At 40.5% G+C, this 17,637-nt stretch overlaps 2 protein-coding genes across 2 annotated transcripts; both read left to right on the top strand.

Moving 5' to 3' along the window:
* Positions 1–2,380: 2,380 nt before the first annotated feature.
* Positions 2,381–6,326, top strand: LOC110983607 (transmembrane protein 254-like). Its single transcript, XM_087145960.1, has 5 exons — positions 2,381–2,561; positions 2,824–2,923; positions 3,095–3,204; positions 3,843–3,902; positions 4,142–6,326. Exons 2-5 carry the CDS (start codon positions 2,828–2,830, stop codon positions 4,254–4,256), a joined length of 381 nt encoding a protein of 126 aa, XP_087002086.1. The 5' UTR covers positions 2,381–2,561; positions 2,824–2,827; the 3' UTR covers positions 4,257–6,326.
* Positions 6,327–7,567: 1,241 nt separating this feature from the next.
* Positions 7,568–14,232, top strand: LOC110983570 (transmembrane protein 254-like). The gene is made up of 5 exons (XM_022242911.2): positions 7,568–8,593; positions 11,958–12,046; positions 12,438–12,541; positions 12,795–12,854; positions 12,958–14,232. The coding sequence occupies exons 1-5, from the start codon at positions 8,371–8,373 to the stop codon at positions 13,076–13,078; spliced, it is 597 nt and encodes a 198-aa protein (XP_022098603.2). The 5' UTR covers positions 7,568–8,370; the 3' UTR covers positions 13,079–14,232.
* Positions 14,233–17,637: the final 3,405 nt, after the last annotated feature.

Here is a 17,637-nt window from a genome sequence, read left to right as displayed (position 1 = left end):
GTTCCTGGGATCCTTATTGCCAATGTTAATATTTTTTGTCATTACCTTGCACGTAGTGAAACAACTTGTTCGGCATTTTGACTTCTCGTGAGAGCGTCTTGACCTTTGATTTATACTGCATGTTATCTAAGGTGATAAATACCAATGTTTTCATGCAGTTTGTTGTATAAGAGCAGAGAAAGCTACATGCCCTGTCGGGATTTGTTCAGTACCTGCTCTTCTCCATTTTCAGCCCGTACGCATAACTTATCTTGCATTATTTTCACTTTCTTGGCTAACCGGTTCGTAAGTGTGACGTCACTTCACTTTAACCCACGCCCACTGCGCATGCCCCGCACATAGAGTTACATCCATAGCTATGTGTTGTGACGGTAATCTACCTACTCAAGATAAACTAGTCAAACACGCAGCGTTCGCACGTGTGCTTGTGTGCGGTTGAAGCTGCCCTTTGGAACATGTGTGATCAAGCATCAACACAATAACGGGCAACATCGTAGTTCATACCGTTGTGTCTATCATCACTTTAATGATTGTGCACTTTATTCGTGATCAAAGTCATCATTTTACGACTGTCATACAAATCAATAACAGGCTAAGTCACCACATTTTTTCACCATTGTCACTATCCAACCATCACCATTTCAGTACCACCGCTTTATCACCGCACAAAGTACGGTCATTGCCACCGTCATATAGTTTTTTCATCACAAGTGACATTAGCTCATGACATCACGTGAATTTTCACCATGTTGTTGATCTTGAAAAACAGAAACAGCATTTCGCAATCGCAATCGCAATGAAAAAGGGTCAAGTAAATCCCAGTCAGGGCTCATGGTGCAACCCGGGCTAATTACTGATAAAACGAAATAGATTCCCCAACAAGGTGGTAAACATCCTCGACCCATGGACTTGTGCTTCCCTTGTAAAGACAAGAATACCGTGTTTTGGAATCGGATCTTGAGACAAAGAACTTTTTGGCTCGATTCCATGATCTGAAGCTTCAACCCAAGAACAGTCCACCCCTTGCCTTTCCTCTTGGTTTGCCGACATCATGTCACCATGCTCATACACATAAGAACTACTTTTGTAGTTTCGAAGAAGCACCAGGTCCAGAAATACTCTAACCGTAGATAGATATTATCCTCTTATCAAAAACAAGTTGAATGTTGCAGGCAAAACATGCAGTGCATATTGCGTATGACTAGCCCCCGTGAATTTGGTCACCAACGTGTATTTTTCGGCAAAGTTCACACCTTTCTGTGTAAAATATACATCTATAGGTGCTTGGGCTGTTTTTGCACCCTAAGCATTGAAGGAAAACAGTAAAGGAGATACCAAGGCACCAAGAAAAGGAGATACCAAGGTCAAGAATCGATTTTTAAAAACTATTACTCTGGTTTATGAAAATGTTTCTAGCGGGCTATCACAAGGCTGACATTGTATAGTGTATGATAATGAAATTAAAGGCCTAAACAATTTAACTACGTATTATCCAAGTTTTATCCGAAATTATTTGCGACAGCGATTGGTATGCTGTGTTCATAAAAACTTGTACTTCGAACACAAATTGAAGGAGTTTAGGAGAAGGGGCAAGGAAAGTCATCAGCTCCCTGGGTCTGTCAGTGGAATTGTACGGTAACGTCTATGGTATTAATGTGGTCCTGGATCAAGTTCTTTGCGACGTGCTTCGTGACTTTGCCAAAAGTGTGTTCATTTTTCCGTCAACAAAGTAATCAGTGATCCTTCCCCTCTTGACTACAGAAAACCGGGTCAACCTGTACAAACCATCATCGAATCAGTGGCACACAACTGGCGCCTTGTCTATGCTATGTCCCGTCACTGCATGATACCGATGTTCATTCGAAAAACAAACATTTAGAAGGCGCGCACATCCTTTGCACGTACGTCTGATATGGTCTTGTTATACAGCGTTAACATTCCTTGTACTGGGAAATTTTAATTGAATACCGAATGACTTTCCCAAAATGTTGTGACTTCCTCTTTTCCCTGCCCAAAACTTACACCCAACCTAACTGTTATAAGCTTGGGTTAAATTTAATAACACCACTGTATATATCGACAAAAGATTGAGATGAAACTCTTAACTCAAATTTTTCTTCTGAAGAAAGTCACATTGAAGAATTGGCATAAAACAGACACTTAGGTTGGAGTTCTCAAGTTCGGTCTTGACATATGCGTACACGGTTTGAAGGTGAGTTATTGCTCAACGGCGTTATGCCAACGTCGTCTGTTTGGAAAATGAAAAAAAAAAAAACAATGTTGGTGTTCTTTTTTTCTGTTAGGGTTCATAAATAGGGCACTCGGGCGGGTGTACGATTGAACTTCGGTCCGGTAATGACAGTGACAAAATGTATACTTCAGGGGACGCACTGTCTCACCCCATCAGCATGAATGTCGCAATTGTTAAGGCCGCATTAAATACGACTGATTTGGCTGTTGCTGTAGTCTGCGACAGGATCGCCTAGCCTGGCAAAGGCTATGAACGTAGGGTGACGAAAGGGCCTGCTTTAGCTTGCTACACTTGAACATTGCTGGAAAAGGTAAAACTTTGCTATCAAGTTGAGATCCCTTCAATTTTCGTCCTTTATTCTCAGTACTGATTTGGTTCTTTTAAACCTCCGGTACGATTCCAGTACAATAATGTATAAAAACAGAGCCCTGAACTACATAAAGAGAAATTTACAAGAATATGACACTCAGTTACCTGCGTGTGGACCAGAATTAGAAATGGTTATTTCAGGGCACATTCAGATTCAGTGATTTTAGTTACGGAGGACTTTTCAAAATTTTCGATCTTTACAGGAATATGGAGACAGCGATTCGATTCGTCAAGAGTAGGTATTTCACCATGCCAAGTCTTGGTTGGATTCTGCTAATCGTACTGGGCCTGCACATCACAGTGGTCAGTGTTGATGGCGGATGGCATGCATGTTCGTCCCCTTATTATTGCCTCCCTGCAATTTGAATCTCTTCCTCTATCGTGATATTTGTCCTAAATATTTGATATTAATTACACGTATTCTCAAATCGATCAACCAATCTTCTTTTTGATTTGTTTTATCCTTTGTTCTAGGGCACTGCTCTCTATCCAGAGTACCTTCCCTTCGAGCGTTATGGCCCTCTGGGTCAGTTGGCTGAATACTTCCATAAGAACGATCTTGGCACCATCGCTCCTTTTCTAATGTAAGCTTTTAAGATGATGAAACCACGAAGATTTCTTTAATAATTAAATACTATTAACATCCCGAGGTGCATGTTTTGGTTTCTTCCGTTTTCAAGAAACCTGGTGATTGGTCAAATGGTGTAGCTTGGCAGACATCAGATTTTGGGGAATTTTAAGCCTTAATGATGGTAGGAAAACCTTGGAAACTTGTTCAGACGAACCCTTGACATGTAGCCCCATAGGATTCGAACCCAGATTTCAGAGTTGGAAGTTGAGATAAGGCTCTCTCCTCCAACCTCCCCGTCTTCTAACTGCAAGGACTTTTTTAGAGTAACAAAAGATTACACCCTTATTACATCTCACACTAATTACACGTTAGATGTAGTTAACACTTGGAAATGTAACTGAAAGTATTTATCGATATTTTATTATATATTATTGGCGTGACTTCAACATTATTTGCCCATCTACATGTCTAAATCGGACCAAACTAACCCAAGGTTTGTGTGCGCTGATTTTTTCCCCACATTTTAGTCGTGCATTGATTTTTATAAGACTTGATTGAAAAAATGTGAGAAGAACAACCCTTGATGACTTAACTTACATCAACTGAAATGTAAATTGAAGATTCGTTTTGCAAAACTTGCTTGTATTGCAGATGTTCATTCTATGTGATTTGTCATTCAGTTGAAGCCATCTATTGTTGGAAATTATGCAGGTAATCCTGTTTTATTCTCTTCCTGAAATTCAACAGATTATCAATGAAATGCTTACAGGAAATAGGTTTTAGTGATGAGTGCGGTATGTTACGGTACGTGGTTGTGCTTTGTAGTTATTGGGACAGTTAGTGACGGCATAAGAAAATAAAAAATCGAAACAATTGAAACAATAAATCAGATGGGTCATTCCTGGTTTTGAGGGACTACGTCCACAAATCAATGTTTATTCGATCAACAGTGAAAAGGAAATTGAGAAAATGACTCGCTTCAAGTGGATCATCTCGACGTTGTGCTTTGGAGGTTTCTCTCTGTACGAGCTCGTCCGATATCAGCCACTGGTTATCCAGGAATAAATGAAAGCCCAACTGACAGTCGACGCCAAGGATCTGTTACCATAGTAAAGAAGAGTTACCTCTCGCAACATCCTTGAATATGAAGGTGGAGTTTTATCAATTCTTTGTTTTTCAGTATTATTCTTGCTTTTTAATCTGCGTAAATAAGTGATAAAAATGTTTCACGAAGCCGACATAATTGTCCTTTCAATTTTACAGTGAAATTTATGAATTTCATCAGGCTTTAGTTTGAACAATTTTGTAGTTATTTGTTATCATTTCGCTTGAAATGAGTCAAATGTACATTACGTCATCTGATGTCATTGCCCGAAGGAAATGGGCCGCGGCTTAATTTTTGTTATGAATTTTACTTCAAACATTCCATCGTTTAGTGCATTTGTTCTAAAACCATGTTTTTTTTTCTCTACTGTACTTCATCATTGCGTGTAAACAGATATTTCAAAGAATGTATTCCATAAAGGAAGCTGTTGTATCCTTTGCTTGCTCTGAGAAGCTCAGCCTTTGCTTGCTCTGTGAAGCTAAGCAGACGATATCTTTGCTTGGTTGAGAGTCAACATGGCATTTTGTTTAACTCATCTTGATCGTTTGACATGTCAGTCTGCAGAACTGAAGATTTTTTGCGTCTGTATCCTTATGCGTACATGTATACGTATGACGTATTGCAGCAAGACCGCGTTGAAATACAGTGAATAATGTGAAATTTGTCAGGGGATTTCTATTGTGACTGCTATGTGACATGATTGGTTTGTTTTGTTTTGCCTTAATGTGATCAAAGTTTGCATTTTACATCTGTTGTTAATACAGGTATTATGATTGCACGATGACATTTCTGTGTTTACGTAAGTTGAGTGCTGACTTGTAAAGAATGTGTAATTAATAACTTAGCTATAAATAGCAGTTTGTTGAAAAGTATCTTTGACACTTCAAGCTAGAGAAGCTGAAATAACTTTCCTTAGCACCAAGTAGATTGCTTCCAAATATTGCAAGATTTTATTCGTTGTTCCGTGTATGAGATAGATCGGTGTGTGAATTTAAGTCTTCAAAACCTTAAAGGACGCCGAAGTAACATTCTGTTGAGAAATAGGTTTGCGGGTCTACCATGGAATCAATCTCTTTTGGGCGAGGAATGGTTCTTAAAAGAACCGGTGAGTGTAATTATAACTCTAAGTTTCGGCCTTTGTGCTCTATCTGGCCGTCCTCAAGTGGAGTGGATAGCTGGGTTCTTTTAAGAACCACACCTCGCCCAAAAGAGATTGATTCCATGGTGTACCCGCAAACCTATTTCTCATGTCTCTTCCACCATGCAAAGCTTCAAATCTTACTTATCATTCTGTTATTTCTTCACAAAGATAATTCTTTCTGTTGAATTAAGTAACTGTAACATCTAAGGATTGCTTAACAGTAATCATCGAATGTGGGCGTTCCACTATAGTGCGCCTCCAAGAGTTTGCAACGCGTTGGCCAATCACAATGCACGAAATCTGTCGACCCAATGCGCGTTTGGAAATGGTAGACACATTTAGTGCGTTGTGATTGGCCAACGCTTTGCAAACTCTTGGCGGCCCACTATTGTGAATCGCCCGAATTGTCTTTTCTTTTTTGGGCCCATTATTACTTTTGTCTGCACGGAGCATCCTCACTATTGACTTTAGTGTTTTCAGCTATTAATGAGGGAAACAACTTCCAGCCGCGTCCACAGATGGGGCCACTGAAACTCTCAAAGAGCACGACACGACGTACGACGCGTCGTGTGCTGCCGCCCTTTGCTTCATGGCATTCGCGATTTCAGCAATTTTCAGCTGTTTTTATGGTCCATTCAAACCCCTGATTTGTAGAGGGCGCCTTTACTTTTTCCTTTCATTTCAGTCCCCCCGTGCTTGCATAGCAGGCCTACATGCTACAGGTAGCAGGCCTTGATTCTGTTGTTTTTCATGCATTCTTTCTAACTTTGTCTTTTTATTAAGAGTGAGTTGTTGAAGCAGAAAGTTTTTTTTTAATGAACTGTAATTGGAAAGTGCATCGTGGCCGACTATCACTATTGTCTACAGGAAATAAATAACATTAACATCAGCCACGACAATGTCTTTGCTTTTCTTGCTCTAATTCTGATCCTTTTAATTATTTGTAAATCCATTCTATGATACAATATCACTCATTATTACGTGCTTGCTAATGTGCGTGGCCAAACGAGAGTTGAAGAAAAGGCATCGTTACTATGATAATAGGGCCTACAGTGTTTTATTCAGAAACACGGACTGATATCATTGAAAATGTGGTGCTGATAAAGTTAACGACGAAGCACGAACTGAAGGAAGTCTTGCGTGCGATGCATGCACTCTTGGAAGGAACAACAGAGGGCGTGATTTTGCATACCAACAAGGGCCTTTGTTGGGAAGTCACCCAAGGTGCATTTCGTCGTTGGTATAGATGTCTACGCAAGAGCTCATTAATACATGCATGTTGCGATTCCATGTTAAGGTGCCATAGTCAGAACCACTATAAAACCTTTTCTATAAATCAGACACTTGACAAATACTTGTAACTTGTACTTCGTTCACAAAAACCTCCGACTTGAGGGCCTAAATTTCGGGGAGGATAAACAATTGACGTGGCTAACACTGGTGAAATTGAAACGAAAAGAAATTGTCAGTGAAACACACCTTGGCCGTTTTCCAATACTCAATTTTGTTTCCGTCTGAGGCTGCGTCTCCAAAATCAATCCTGGTTTGTATGCCTGAAGCATTCAAATTAAATTAAAGTACTGTTATATTTTGCTCTTTGCGTCTTATTTGGTGTTCCCGTGGCACTATCGGACTTACTTGAGCTGTCAATTTCGAAGTCGGATGGTTTAAAAAAAAGGTGAGGCCTAGAGACAAAGTCGAGTATTGGAAACGGCTTGGTCAACCTATTCCTTAGCATCATCACCAGGTGGCGCTTTTTTCGATTTGGTGCTGTTTTTATTTGCACCTATTTAATGTAGTGCAACCATGTTATCTCTACCAAGTCTATGCAGCTCACAGTTCAATGAATGCTACCACCACGTGCGCGCGGATGTTCATGAACTGTGGCGCCATAATAGCACATGTGTAGCGCGCCAATAAGCCATTTGCGAGTTAAATTTGAATAAAATCTGGTACACTGAGTTATGAGCTTGCACATAAATGTAGCAATTTGAATTCCCCTGCAAGCTTTTGCATAGTGATCGCCATCTCTGAAATGGACTGGTTCCTTTGTGTCCTTCTTATCCATTGAGAACAGTGTATTGTTGCAAGGCGTCTTTTACGTAATTACCAGAAGCTTGCCCCAAATCACAAGGTCATATGCAGCGAGGTATGAGACAGAGAGAACCCCCCTGCTTTGTGTTGGTCATTGTCTCGCAGGAATCTGGGGAATTCCTTTCAGACATCTTGGGGGGGGATGTGTTAAGTGACAAGTGGAATGTGTCTAGGGATTGGACATGTGGGGGGTACCCCCTCGGTCTCATTTCTTGCTGGGTATACACAAGGTATAGCAACAGTGTTTTTAGTATGGAGAGTTCAAATTGTTATGTCCACGTGAGATTAAAGAACTCGGTGTACCAGATTCTGGTCAAATTTAACTCTCAAAAGGCTTATTCCTTGCGCGGTTGGTTACGTAATGTTTCTTCACCAATACTTAACATAAACGCCAAGTGGGCTATTCATGTCCATACTGGATGGCGCTCCATTCCGCTTTGTATACATGTATTCTCTTAAATATGAATGGTGCAATGCTGACAACCCAAGCCACGAGATTCTTCTGGTCATCACATCGCTGTCTACCTCCATTGACAGCAATGTTTAGTCAGCCATCACTAGCAGCAGAATACTAATGGCAGTCCTCCTGACTTTAATAGTGAATGAAACAAGGACCGCGGTGTCGTCTCTCAGAGAAAGCTTTTTGGCCTGATCGACCCCATCATGGCCTGGTTAGACCTTAACATAACCAGACGGGCTCATGTAGTTAAGACACCAAGCAACACCAGAAGCTGATTACACTGTCTGATCTCTCCTCTCGGGACTGGGCCAGGGCGAAAAATTATAGACGACTGGGTGGACGACTCTGACGATGAGAAACAACTCAGGAAAGTAGAAAAATGGCAACCACTAAGCAGGCAGAAGTCATAAAAAATCCATGGCAAAGGCTCGTAATCCTGCACGTCTTGCTTTCGTCCGTCCCTATACTTTGTCATCCTTCCATCCACTTTAGCCCCTACACCTACCAACAAAAGTTTCGCATCTGCTTCCATGTCAGAACCGACTCAGAGTCTGGGAAACATCCAAACAAGACCAATCGTTTCCGTCCCAACCGGCGTAAATGTAAGTTTAAAACCTGAAGTACAACTCGTATTTATTTTGTATAAGACGTCATTTGGACGTCATTGGATGTAAGATACCGTTACCTCTCCTGCTGTCGAATTGCCGAATAACAAGTCCAAGTTTGGAACATAGTCAGCGGCTTTTTAAACGCAAGATTGCTGGTCTTTGTGCTTATGTGCCTGCGCAGAGCTGTGAGTCGGAAATACCACGCGCCACTGAAGTGTAAATCGAACCAGCGTCGAGCCCCAATACAACGGACCCTTACCTTGGCTGAATGGGGTTCTCTTTGATGGAACAGATAACACTGAAATTTAAGAATAGCCTTCTCTTGGACCTTGTACCTCACGTTACTCGACTTTCTTTATGAAGTCATCCAGTTCTATAGGCTATAGCATTTTCTCGACCCCATTTTTCGTCAAGGTAGGGGATGAGTGCTGTCCATTTTTCTCATCTCACGATCCGCGTACAGGGCGCCAGAGCAGGTATAATGGACCTGTAAATCAAACCATTTTTTACTTTTCCATTAATCGTTTCGTCGAGGCATCTCTTTATTCGTCATTAAAGTTTCACCGTTCTGTCACGATGCAAAGTCAGAGTGCCAACTACTTCACCTTGCCTAGCCTGCCATGGATGATCAATATTTTTGGCTGGCTTTACTGTGGCCTTTACGTAAGTCCTCTTTCCATCTTCTCAATGAGACATTTGATTAAAGTTGTCAATTGCCAATTTTTAAGGGACTTGTGACAAAAACGTTGATTGTCTAAATGCTAAAAAAGAAATTTTACCATCTGCCATAAATTCATAATTGGTTGACTTTTCAATGCTGTTATTGACTTGACTTGCGAATGACAATTACAAAATGTAAATTCAGGGTTGTTTCAATCAAGAGAAGTTCCGCTTAGATAATATCTGACTGTGCAACCGCACTGTTGAATTTTCAATCGTTTTTTGATAATTCCTCTATCCCCATATCTACGTCCATAGAGTACAGTCTTCATCCCTCATCTGGTGCCTTACCACTTGTTTGGTCCAGCTGGAACAGGAATTAGACTGGTCTACACCTATTGTCCCTTCTTTGGGAAAGTTTTGTGAGTACATTTTCTTTTGCCAAACCATCTTGAATTGTGGTTTAAGGATCGATTTTGGGCAGCAACAATTTGGAAGTTATTAATTTTTCCCCAGGTTCCATAACCGAGATTGCATTTCAGGTAGATCTTATTTAGAATCCCAGTCTGCAAGGGCACCGTTGGCCATGCATGATGATTTCTTTTATATCTTGAATCCATCTTGTGTCCAGGACAGCCATTTTGTTGCTTGCCTGAAGAGCCACGACAGGTTACATGGTCGTTAATTTATCAACCTCGCTTTCTGTAGGTTTGTCGCTGCACATCTTGTACATCTGGGTGAAGCAGTGTATGCCTGGCAACTGTGCAGGTAAATTCAAATCCAACAGGCTTGTTAAAATCACATCAACTTAACACTCCGAGCGCAAGCTTCCTCCTTACTTTATGCAGACGACATAAAGGATGATGCTGAGGTGAAGCCTACATACAAAAAACATACAAAAACAGATTAATATTATGACGGATCTGTGCCATAGTTACGTGCACTTACCTATTCTCGTATTTGGTCTGTACGCGAACGTCACGTGTGGTCCTATCGAGACCAATGAGTATCGTTGTTAAAACTTACGCACCATTTCGATCTTGATCACGCATTGAGCGCATGGTAATTAGTCCTTGGAATAACTGCTTGTAGTTTGCTAGTAGGTCTATACTTGAGCATATCCGGCGATTAGGTATGGAAAAGAACCTCCTCTCGCGGACCTCCTTATTTGGACCAATCAGCAGCCTCGTATTATGGGCCCTCGTAGCTGCATTCTTCATCGAGTAACAAGCAGTGGAGTAAATTTGTGTCTGAAATGGAGGGGGGGATGACTCGCCCGGCCATGGTGCTAACATCATATGACACTAGGGGGCGATGTTCATGATAAAGATGCATATCTATAATATGTGACATTCCTGTAGAATCTTACATGAGAAGATGGGGGATGATTTAATAGCTCATCTCCCTCTTTAAAAAGTGGGACATACATACCCCACCCCCCTTGGATTTAAGCAATGGTATACGGGTGATCTTTAGACTACTTTTAAAGTCGCGTGAATTTAGAAAGGTTCTTGCCATTGTATCAAGTTATAGCCTCCTGTCAAGGGGTCCCAAGAAAGCTTGAACAGGAGCAAGAAATTAAGACGGTCCTCCTGGCTATATAAACGCTTTCGTTCCGCCTGAATTTGCCGTGCTTGTTCGATTTCTTAACCTTAGGAATAATGGCTTCCTGTTTTCCCTTCGTCTCTATACTTCAGGAAGAAGGGTATCAATGGACGCGCTCAAGTCAAATGGTTTGCGTCTACCGCCGTCTTTGGAGGACCCTCTTTGTACGAACTAGTCGTCTTCAAACAGAAATCTGGCGAACATCTGGACTAATAGTATTCATATATTTATACCTTAAAACCCCCGAATTTTCCAAATTACAGTTTTAGGCTTCCACTCCTATTGTACAGCAAAATCTGCTCCTCTATTGTAGTAATAAAAGAAGGTATGTAAAGACGTATCTCCAAGAAAAATTGTTGGTGGCTTATTCACAGCTCATGAATTAAACATTATCTGTCACCACAGGGTTGCAATTTTCCTTTGATCATTATGAAGGTGTGCAATTATTGTTACTCTTGAAGAACCTTAGGGAAATTGCGGTGATAAAATGTGAGAAGTGCATCCATTTTTTGGTCAAAGAAAAGCTAGATTGTCTTCTCATTAGTTACTGCATGTATTGTTTTATAGCTTGTATACACTGGCTTATTGAATGTATTAGGAATCAAACTGCGTCGATTTTCTGATGAAACTAAAACCAAGTTTTATTAAAGAAAAGAGGAAATGGTAAATGACTGAGGTCATCACGTTTCTAAACTTGCTTTAGTGTCTTTGTTTGACCACTTGGTCTTTTCAGAATTATGTTCATAGAGTATGCTACTAGGGGAAAGAGGTACGTACGTACGTGTACATGTCTGCTGTTTTCAGTCTGACCTTTGACATCAAATACAGCAAAGTTCAAGAACTTTAGGGCCAGAGTGTCGAACTTTGCTCCTCGCAAAATTTATATTTAACTTGTCGAGTATTTTAAACGCTCTCCATATTTACTCTGTATCGGTAACAATTAATAGCCTCAATCACAAGGCTTCGAATTTCTTTTTCCCCTTTAGCAACAACCTAAGCCCGATGTTTTGATTTCGTGAGTTGCGTGCACATTTGCCTTGGGATTGCTATAACTTTTGAAGTTTTGTCAGCAACCTTTTGTCCACTATGCCAGGCCAGACCCGTGCGAGTACCAGCTACTTCACCTTACCTAGCCTGCCTTGGATGCTGAATATCTTAGGATGGTTTTACGCTCTCGTCGGAGTAAGTCTCCACATTCAGATTTTCACGAATCATAATCAATGCTAACTGAAATAGTTTGTGTATAGAGACAGTTACATAATCATACAATTCAAGCTTCAATTTGATTCGAAGTTTCTACTGTAATTAACATTGTTGGGCCCCACAGCAGCGTAGTTCGTTGTCGACCACTCTGGAAATAACTTCAGTGCAAGGTTGCATCGCTAACCAGGGCCCACACTTTGTAGGCCCCTGTGGTAGAAAGGACCGGGACCTGATGAGTACAGATCATGAGAAACTTTGGACGTGTTCAAGATGGATAATGTATCTGTAAACATCAATGATTTTGTAAGAAGTCTTTCAAGATAAATATTATACATTATGTTAAGTGATATACCTCTTTTCTCTTTCACAGGGCACAGCATTTATTCCCCACTTAGTACCATTCGAATACTTCGGACCAGGTGGGACGTGTATGAGGCTGATGCACACTTACTTCCCGAACTTTGCGATCTCTGTGTAAGATAGAGCGCGTCTTTTTCAGTTTAAATGAAGAAAAGGATTAGCCTCGGCTCAAGTCGCATTACAAGGCCTACTTTTTAATACAGTCCCACCGTGTACACAGAGGCAGTGTAAAGACAATTAGGTATACTCAAGTTGGAATTGATAGCTTTGTAACTCTATGCATCGAAAAAATGAAAACAAGTTTTCAGAGTCGGTCAAGGTTATGATTTGACTTTATTTGAAGTTGTTAATTCATATTTTGTTTAAGGTTTGTGCCTGGGACTTTCGCGCACTTTCTTGAAGCACTGTACAGCTGGCGTCTGTGTGGGTAAGTTGTAGCACTCGAACATTCTAGTTAGAAAGAATTTTGTATTTTTTACTGGGGAGTATTTACCGCTTTCATTCATTTATTTATTTTTTTTTTACTTCAGATCGATTGGCATCAAAGGCGGAGCCAAGATTAAATGGTTCCTGTCGACCACCATATTTGGAGGAGCATCTTTGTATGAGCTGGTCACATTCCAGTCTCAACCAGACGTGCACGCGGATTGATATGGGAGTCACTGGAGACAGTCGTAGCCGCACGAAAACAAAATAGTTCCTGCAGTTTCATCTTTAAAAATTGTGATCTCTAAGAGATGAAAATTTTGACGAATCCTAAGGGGCCAACGAGTGCTGTCCTCTTAGAAAAAAGGAGAGATTTAAACAGATTTGAGCCGACGTTTGCAGATCAATGAATTCACTTTGTAGAAAATGTGAGCTCGATAGCAGCTCAAGTGATATTCATGGTTGAAATTGCTAATGCGTGTATTTGAAACAGCCTATATGATCAACGGGAGTTGTTCGCATTATTGCCAACAGTACAACATACTGTGCACCCATGTAGAATTGCATTAACGTTTGATACTACTTTTTATCTTTGTTAACTGTGACTCTTTCTCTCACACGGTTCAGATAAGGTTAAAAAAATTAACTTGACCTTTGTTCTCTGTGTTTGCCTTATTCAGTCGGTTTTGTCATAGCCGTTGCTCTAGTCAACTCTTACCCAGCCTGAAATAAGTCTAGCTTGATAACCGTTGCTATGGTTCGTACGCTTTTTGAAACTATTTCGTTGAGGTGTCTCTTCATTCAGTCGTTTCTTCATTTTCCCGCCAAGATGCAAAATCGGAACGCTAATTATTTCACTCTGCCTAGCCTGCCATGGATAATCAACATCATTGCTTGGTTTTATATCGGCGTTACGTAAGTTACCTTCTTTTTTGTCAGTTTTGTGGGATTTGTATTACTGAGAATTTGATCAAACCGAGGTGAATTTTCGGGAGGGGGCGCTATGAAACCACATGGCACTAACTAATGTTTTGATTGAACTTTCAATTTCAAGTATTTCGCTTTCTAGAAGAAATTCAAAATGTTCACAGCATCCTTGATATGGATGTTGCAAGGCTGTTTTATTGAAGACCTCACCCACAGATTCTGTATCTTGGTTGGCCGAAAGTGTGTCATGTGACGCTTGCTAAGTTTACTATTTTACACCACCGCTTCAAAAAGACTTATACCATGCAGCCTCATTCTGAAAAAAAACTGTATCCATGGCAACGAAAGCATAGGTGTGTATTTCGGCTCATAGCGAACAACTTTGGTTAATGAATGTATTCAAACGTTGCTGTTCCGCTTGGAATTCTTGAATTAAATTTGATGAATGTAAATTCTAGTTTGGTGTTTCATTATTGATTTTTAGCTTAAATTTTGCAGGATCTGTGGGGAGGTGTTATAAAACAGATATTGGCTGCCTTATCTCGAGGTTCAGTAAACCTAGCCTCCTGTGGTGATCTATGGAGCATTCTATTTTCCCTCAACTGCCTCGGGAAAGTAGAATGCTCCATGGATCACCTCGGGAGGCTAGTTTTACTATCAACCAGTCGAAGCATTTGTAAAATAGAGTGTATGCTTTTTATTAGGAACGCCTTGTAGATTGTCGTTACTGATCTATCAAACATCAGTGGGTATCCAGGTTTAGTTGGGGGGGGGACAGATTTTTTTCCTGAAGACGACGTCGATTTTTAATCGTAAATACTCCTCATTGCCCACCGTAAGGTGGCAGTATCACTTCAAAAGTGTTAACGCTTTAATATGAAAAGTAACATTTGGGATGGGCGGAGGGAACGCTACTTGCACCCCTCCCCTGGTTCCCCGATGGATAAGTTACTGATCAACACCGCACGTCCTCATTCATAGAGCACAGTCTTCATCCCTCATCTGGTGCCTTACCACTTGTTTGCTCCAGCAGGAACCTGGATTAGACTAACCTACACCTATTGCCCCTTCTTCGGGAAATTTGCGTGAGTAAAAAATTTGGATACTGCTGTTTAGGTTTTTGGTTTAAAAAAATTATGTTGTGCGATGAAAATTTGGAAGTCTTTCTCTCTCAGTGGAACCAGCTTATCTTGACATGTATTTCAGGTACTTGATTGGATCCATACAAGCCATTTTAGACACCACTAATTATCCATTAATTTTGAACACATGAAATTGTGTGGCCATCTTGTATCCATTGGTCGCTTATCACGGTATAAATACAACTGCTTTTATTTGATCATCTTATTTTCTGCAGCTTGGTTGGTGGCACACTTGCACATCTGGGGGAAGCAATTTACGGATGGCATTTGTGCAGGTAATTTACAATTCAACTGACACGTGAAGGCATGCAAACGACTTATTATCATTAAGAATGGACTAACCTATGGAGGATAAAAAATGGCCATCTGCTTTTCTGCTATCAGAATAGTAGAAAGGCAGATTTTATGTCTTTGTTACATGCATTTTTTGACTTGTCTACTTTTCTGCTACGTCAAAAGCAGAACGACCATTTTATTGTTATGCATTTTTCCACTTTTCTGCTTTTCTGCTACTACAAAAGAAGTTTTACTTTTCCTCCTTTTGATGGTGGCTGAAAAGTGTTCATCTGCTTTTTACCTGTCAAACAAGCAGGAAAGTGGACTAAACGTTTTGACGACAACCGTGAATTCAACTTTTCTACTTTTGGGATACCGGAAAAGCAGATTTTACAGGTGGCCGAAAAGTGGTCATCTGTTTTTCTGTCCTCAATGGGCCGTGAATGGGGTCATGAACCTGTAGGTTACGACCATTTCCATTCTGGGGGAGTGAAGATGTAGAAAGCAATACTTAACCATGTATTCTGCGGACCAATCCCATATGGCAGTATCAGTGTCCCTGTGAGGCAGAAATACAGCATCTCAATACAGTTTTACAGCTATCATCCAATAGACACACAAGCTTGCTTGGGCCAAGGAAAACGTGAATCTTTCATCATAAATGATAGGGTGGACTGTAATCATCGGTTTATACATCTTCAATCCCTATGAAAGGAAATGGTCATAACGTGAGGTTCACGACCCGTTCATAGCCCTAGGAAGGCAGAGAAGCAGATGGCCATTTTTCGGCCGCCTATGTAAAATTGCTCCTCCGCTACGGTATTGAAAAACAACAAAAAAGTAGAATTCACGGTTGTTGTCAAAATATTTGATCCTCATTTCTGCTTGCTCGAAAGGAGAAAAGCAGATGGCCACTTTTCAGCCGCCAGCGAATGAAGAAAAAGTAAAATCTGATTTTGTTGAAGCAGAAAAGAAAAAAAATAGAAAAATGCATCGCCAAACAATGATCGTTCTGCTTTTTGAGGCGGCAGAAAAGTGGAAAAATCGAAATTGCATGTTACCAGAACATAAAATCTGCGTTTTTTCCCATTCTGATAGCAGAAAAGCAGATTGCCACTTTTCGTCCTCCATGCTAACCACCTGGTATTTTGAACAGAGCTCTACCTCTGTCTTGCACAGCTCAGCTCATGGATCGGCTCGATGTGGCTTATTTGATGGAACCCTATTATTTTAGCCTGGTCGGCACAGTTCATTTCATCAGTCTTTCAACTATAACAGTGACAACTGTAATCTTTTCTTCTTTATATTTCTGATGCAGGAAGAAGGGTATAGTGGGACGCGCTCAAGTCAAATGGTTCGTGTCTATCGCCATCCTCGGAGGACCGTCTTTGTGCGAACTGATCATCTTTAAACCGCATCTCGACATGGACGCGAACTAACTCGTTCGGAAAAAAATCCTGGATGCTCTAAAAACTTTCTAATGAAGGATTTTTGATTTTCAGTTCTAGTCCTCTTAACCTGTCGCTCTATTTCATGAAAGTAACGTAGGATGAGTTTTGCTTTGCCATATAATGGGGAAATGAGAGTTGCATGTGACTATAATAACAGGACCTTAACACCACCTCTTGCAAAGATCTTTTCTCTGTGATAAAAAAGGTTTAATCAGTAGTAAAGTCGAACCCAGGGAAAATGTCAGTTTGAAAAGCGAGAATTTTTTTTAAAGAAAAGACTGTTTCGTTTTTGCAGAGTACTTCATATGGATTCATGTGTCATAAGGAGAAAAAATACACCCGGGGATTTAATTTCTGCTTTGAGATCACAAGCAAGGTTAATGAACCTCGTGTCAGAGCAAGAAAAGAAAGATCCTGCAATTTCTCCGTGATAATTTGATTGCGAACGAATGAAATCTGGTGAAATGATGTATTTCAAGCTCTTTGTAATTTCTCTCCCTTTTTCAGTGCTTCAGAATGCATTTTGCTTGTCTGTGGGTTCGAAAAAATACCTTAAAATTCGTGTTTTTCTTCTTACCACGAAAAAAGTGCGTGTGTGGCATGATTGGCCCACCCCTCTGGTCAAAAAGTGTGCGGGTGGGTGTGTGTGTGAAGGGGGGAGGAGATATGTCTTGGGATTTAGGCGTCCGCATTTTATTACTGATAACATTTACATATTCCATAATGGCTCTTTGATGATCATCTCTGGACAAGAGAGTTTTCTGTTGCAACAGAAAAAACTTTTTTCCAAATGAGACCACTGTGACCTTGCTCGTGTCAATGTCACAAAAGGGGAAAATGTTTTACAGCCTTTTTAATAAGTAAGCAGACCATTTAATAAAATTAGGATAGATGTTTAAAACAAAGCTGTTGGCTCTTTTGTTGAAATGCTGTTTTGTTGAAAGGCATGAAATGCAGCTTTGACAAAATAATGAGCGTACGAAAAATT

The sequence above is a fragment of the Acanthaster planci genome, linkage group LG14 (assembly GCF_054643075.1).
Source record: "Acanthaster planci isolate LZ-2023a linkage group LG14, COTS_SCS, whole genome shotgun sequence".
In the NCBI taxonomy this organism is placed as follows: domain Eukaryota; kingdom Metazoa; phylum Echinodermata; class Asteroidea; order Valvatida; family Acanthasteridae; genus Acanthaster; species Acanthaster planci.
This window is presented reverse-complemented; position numbering and strand designations above follow the sequence as displayed.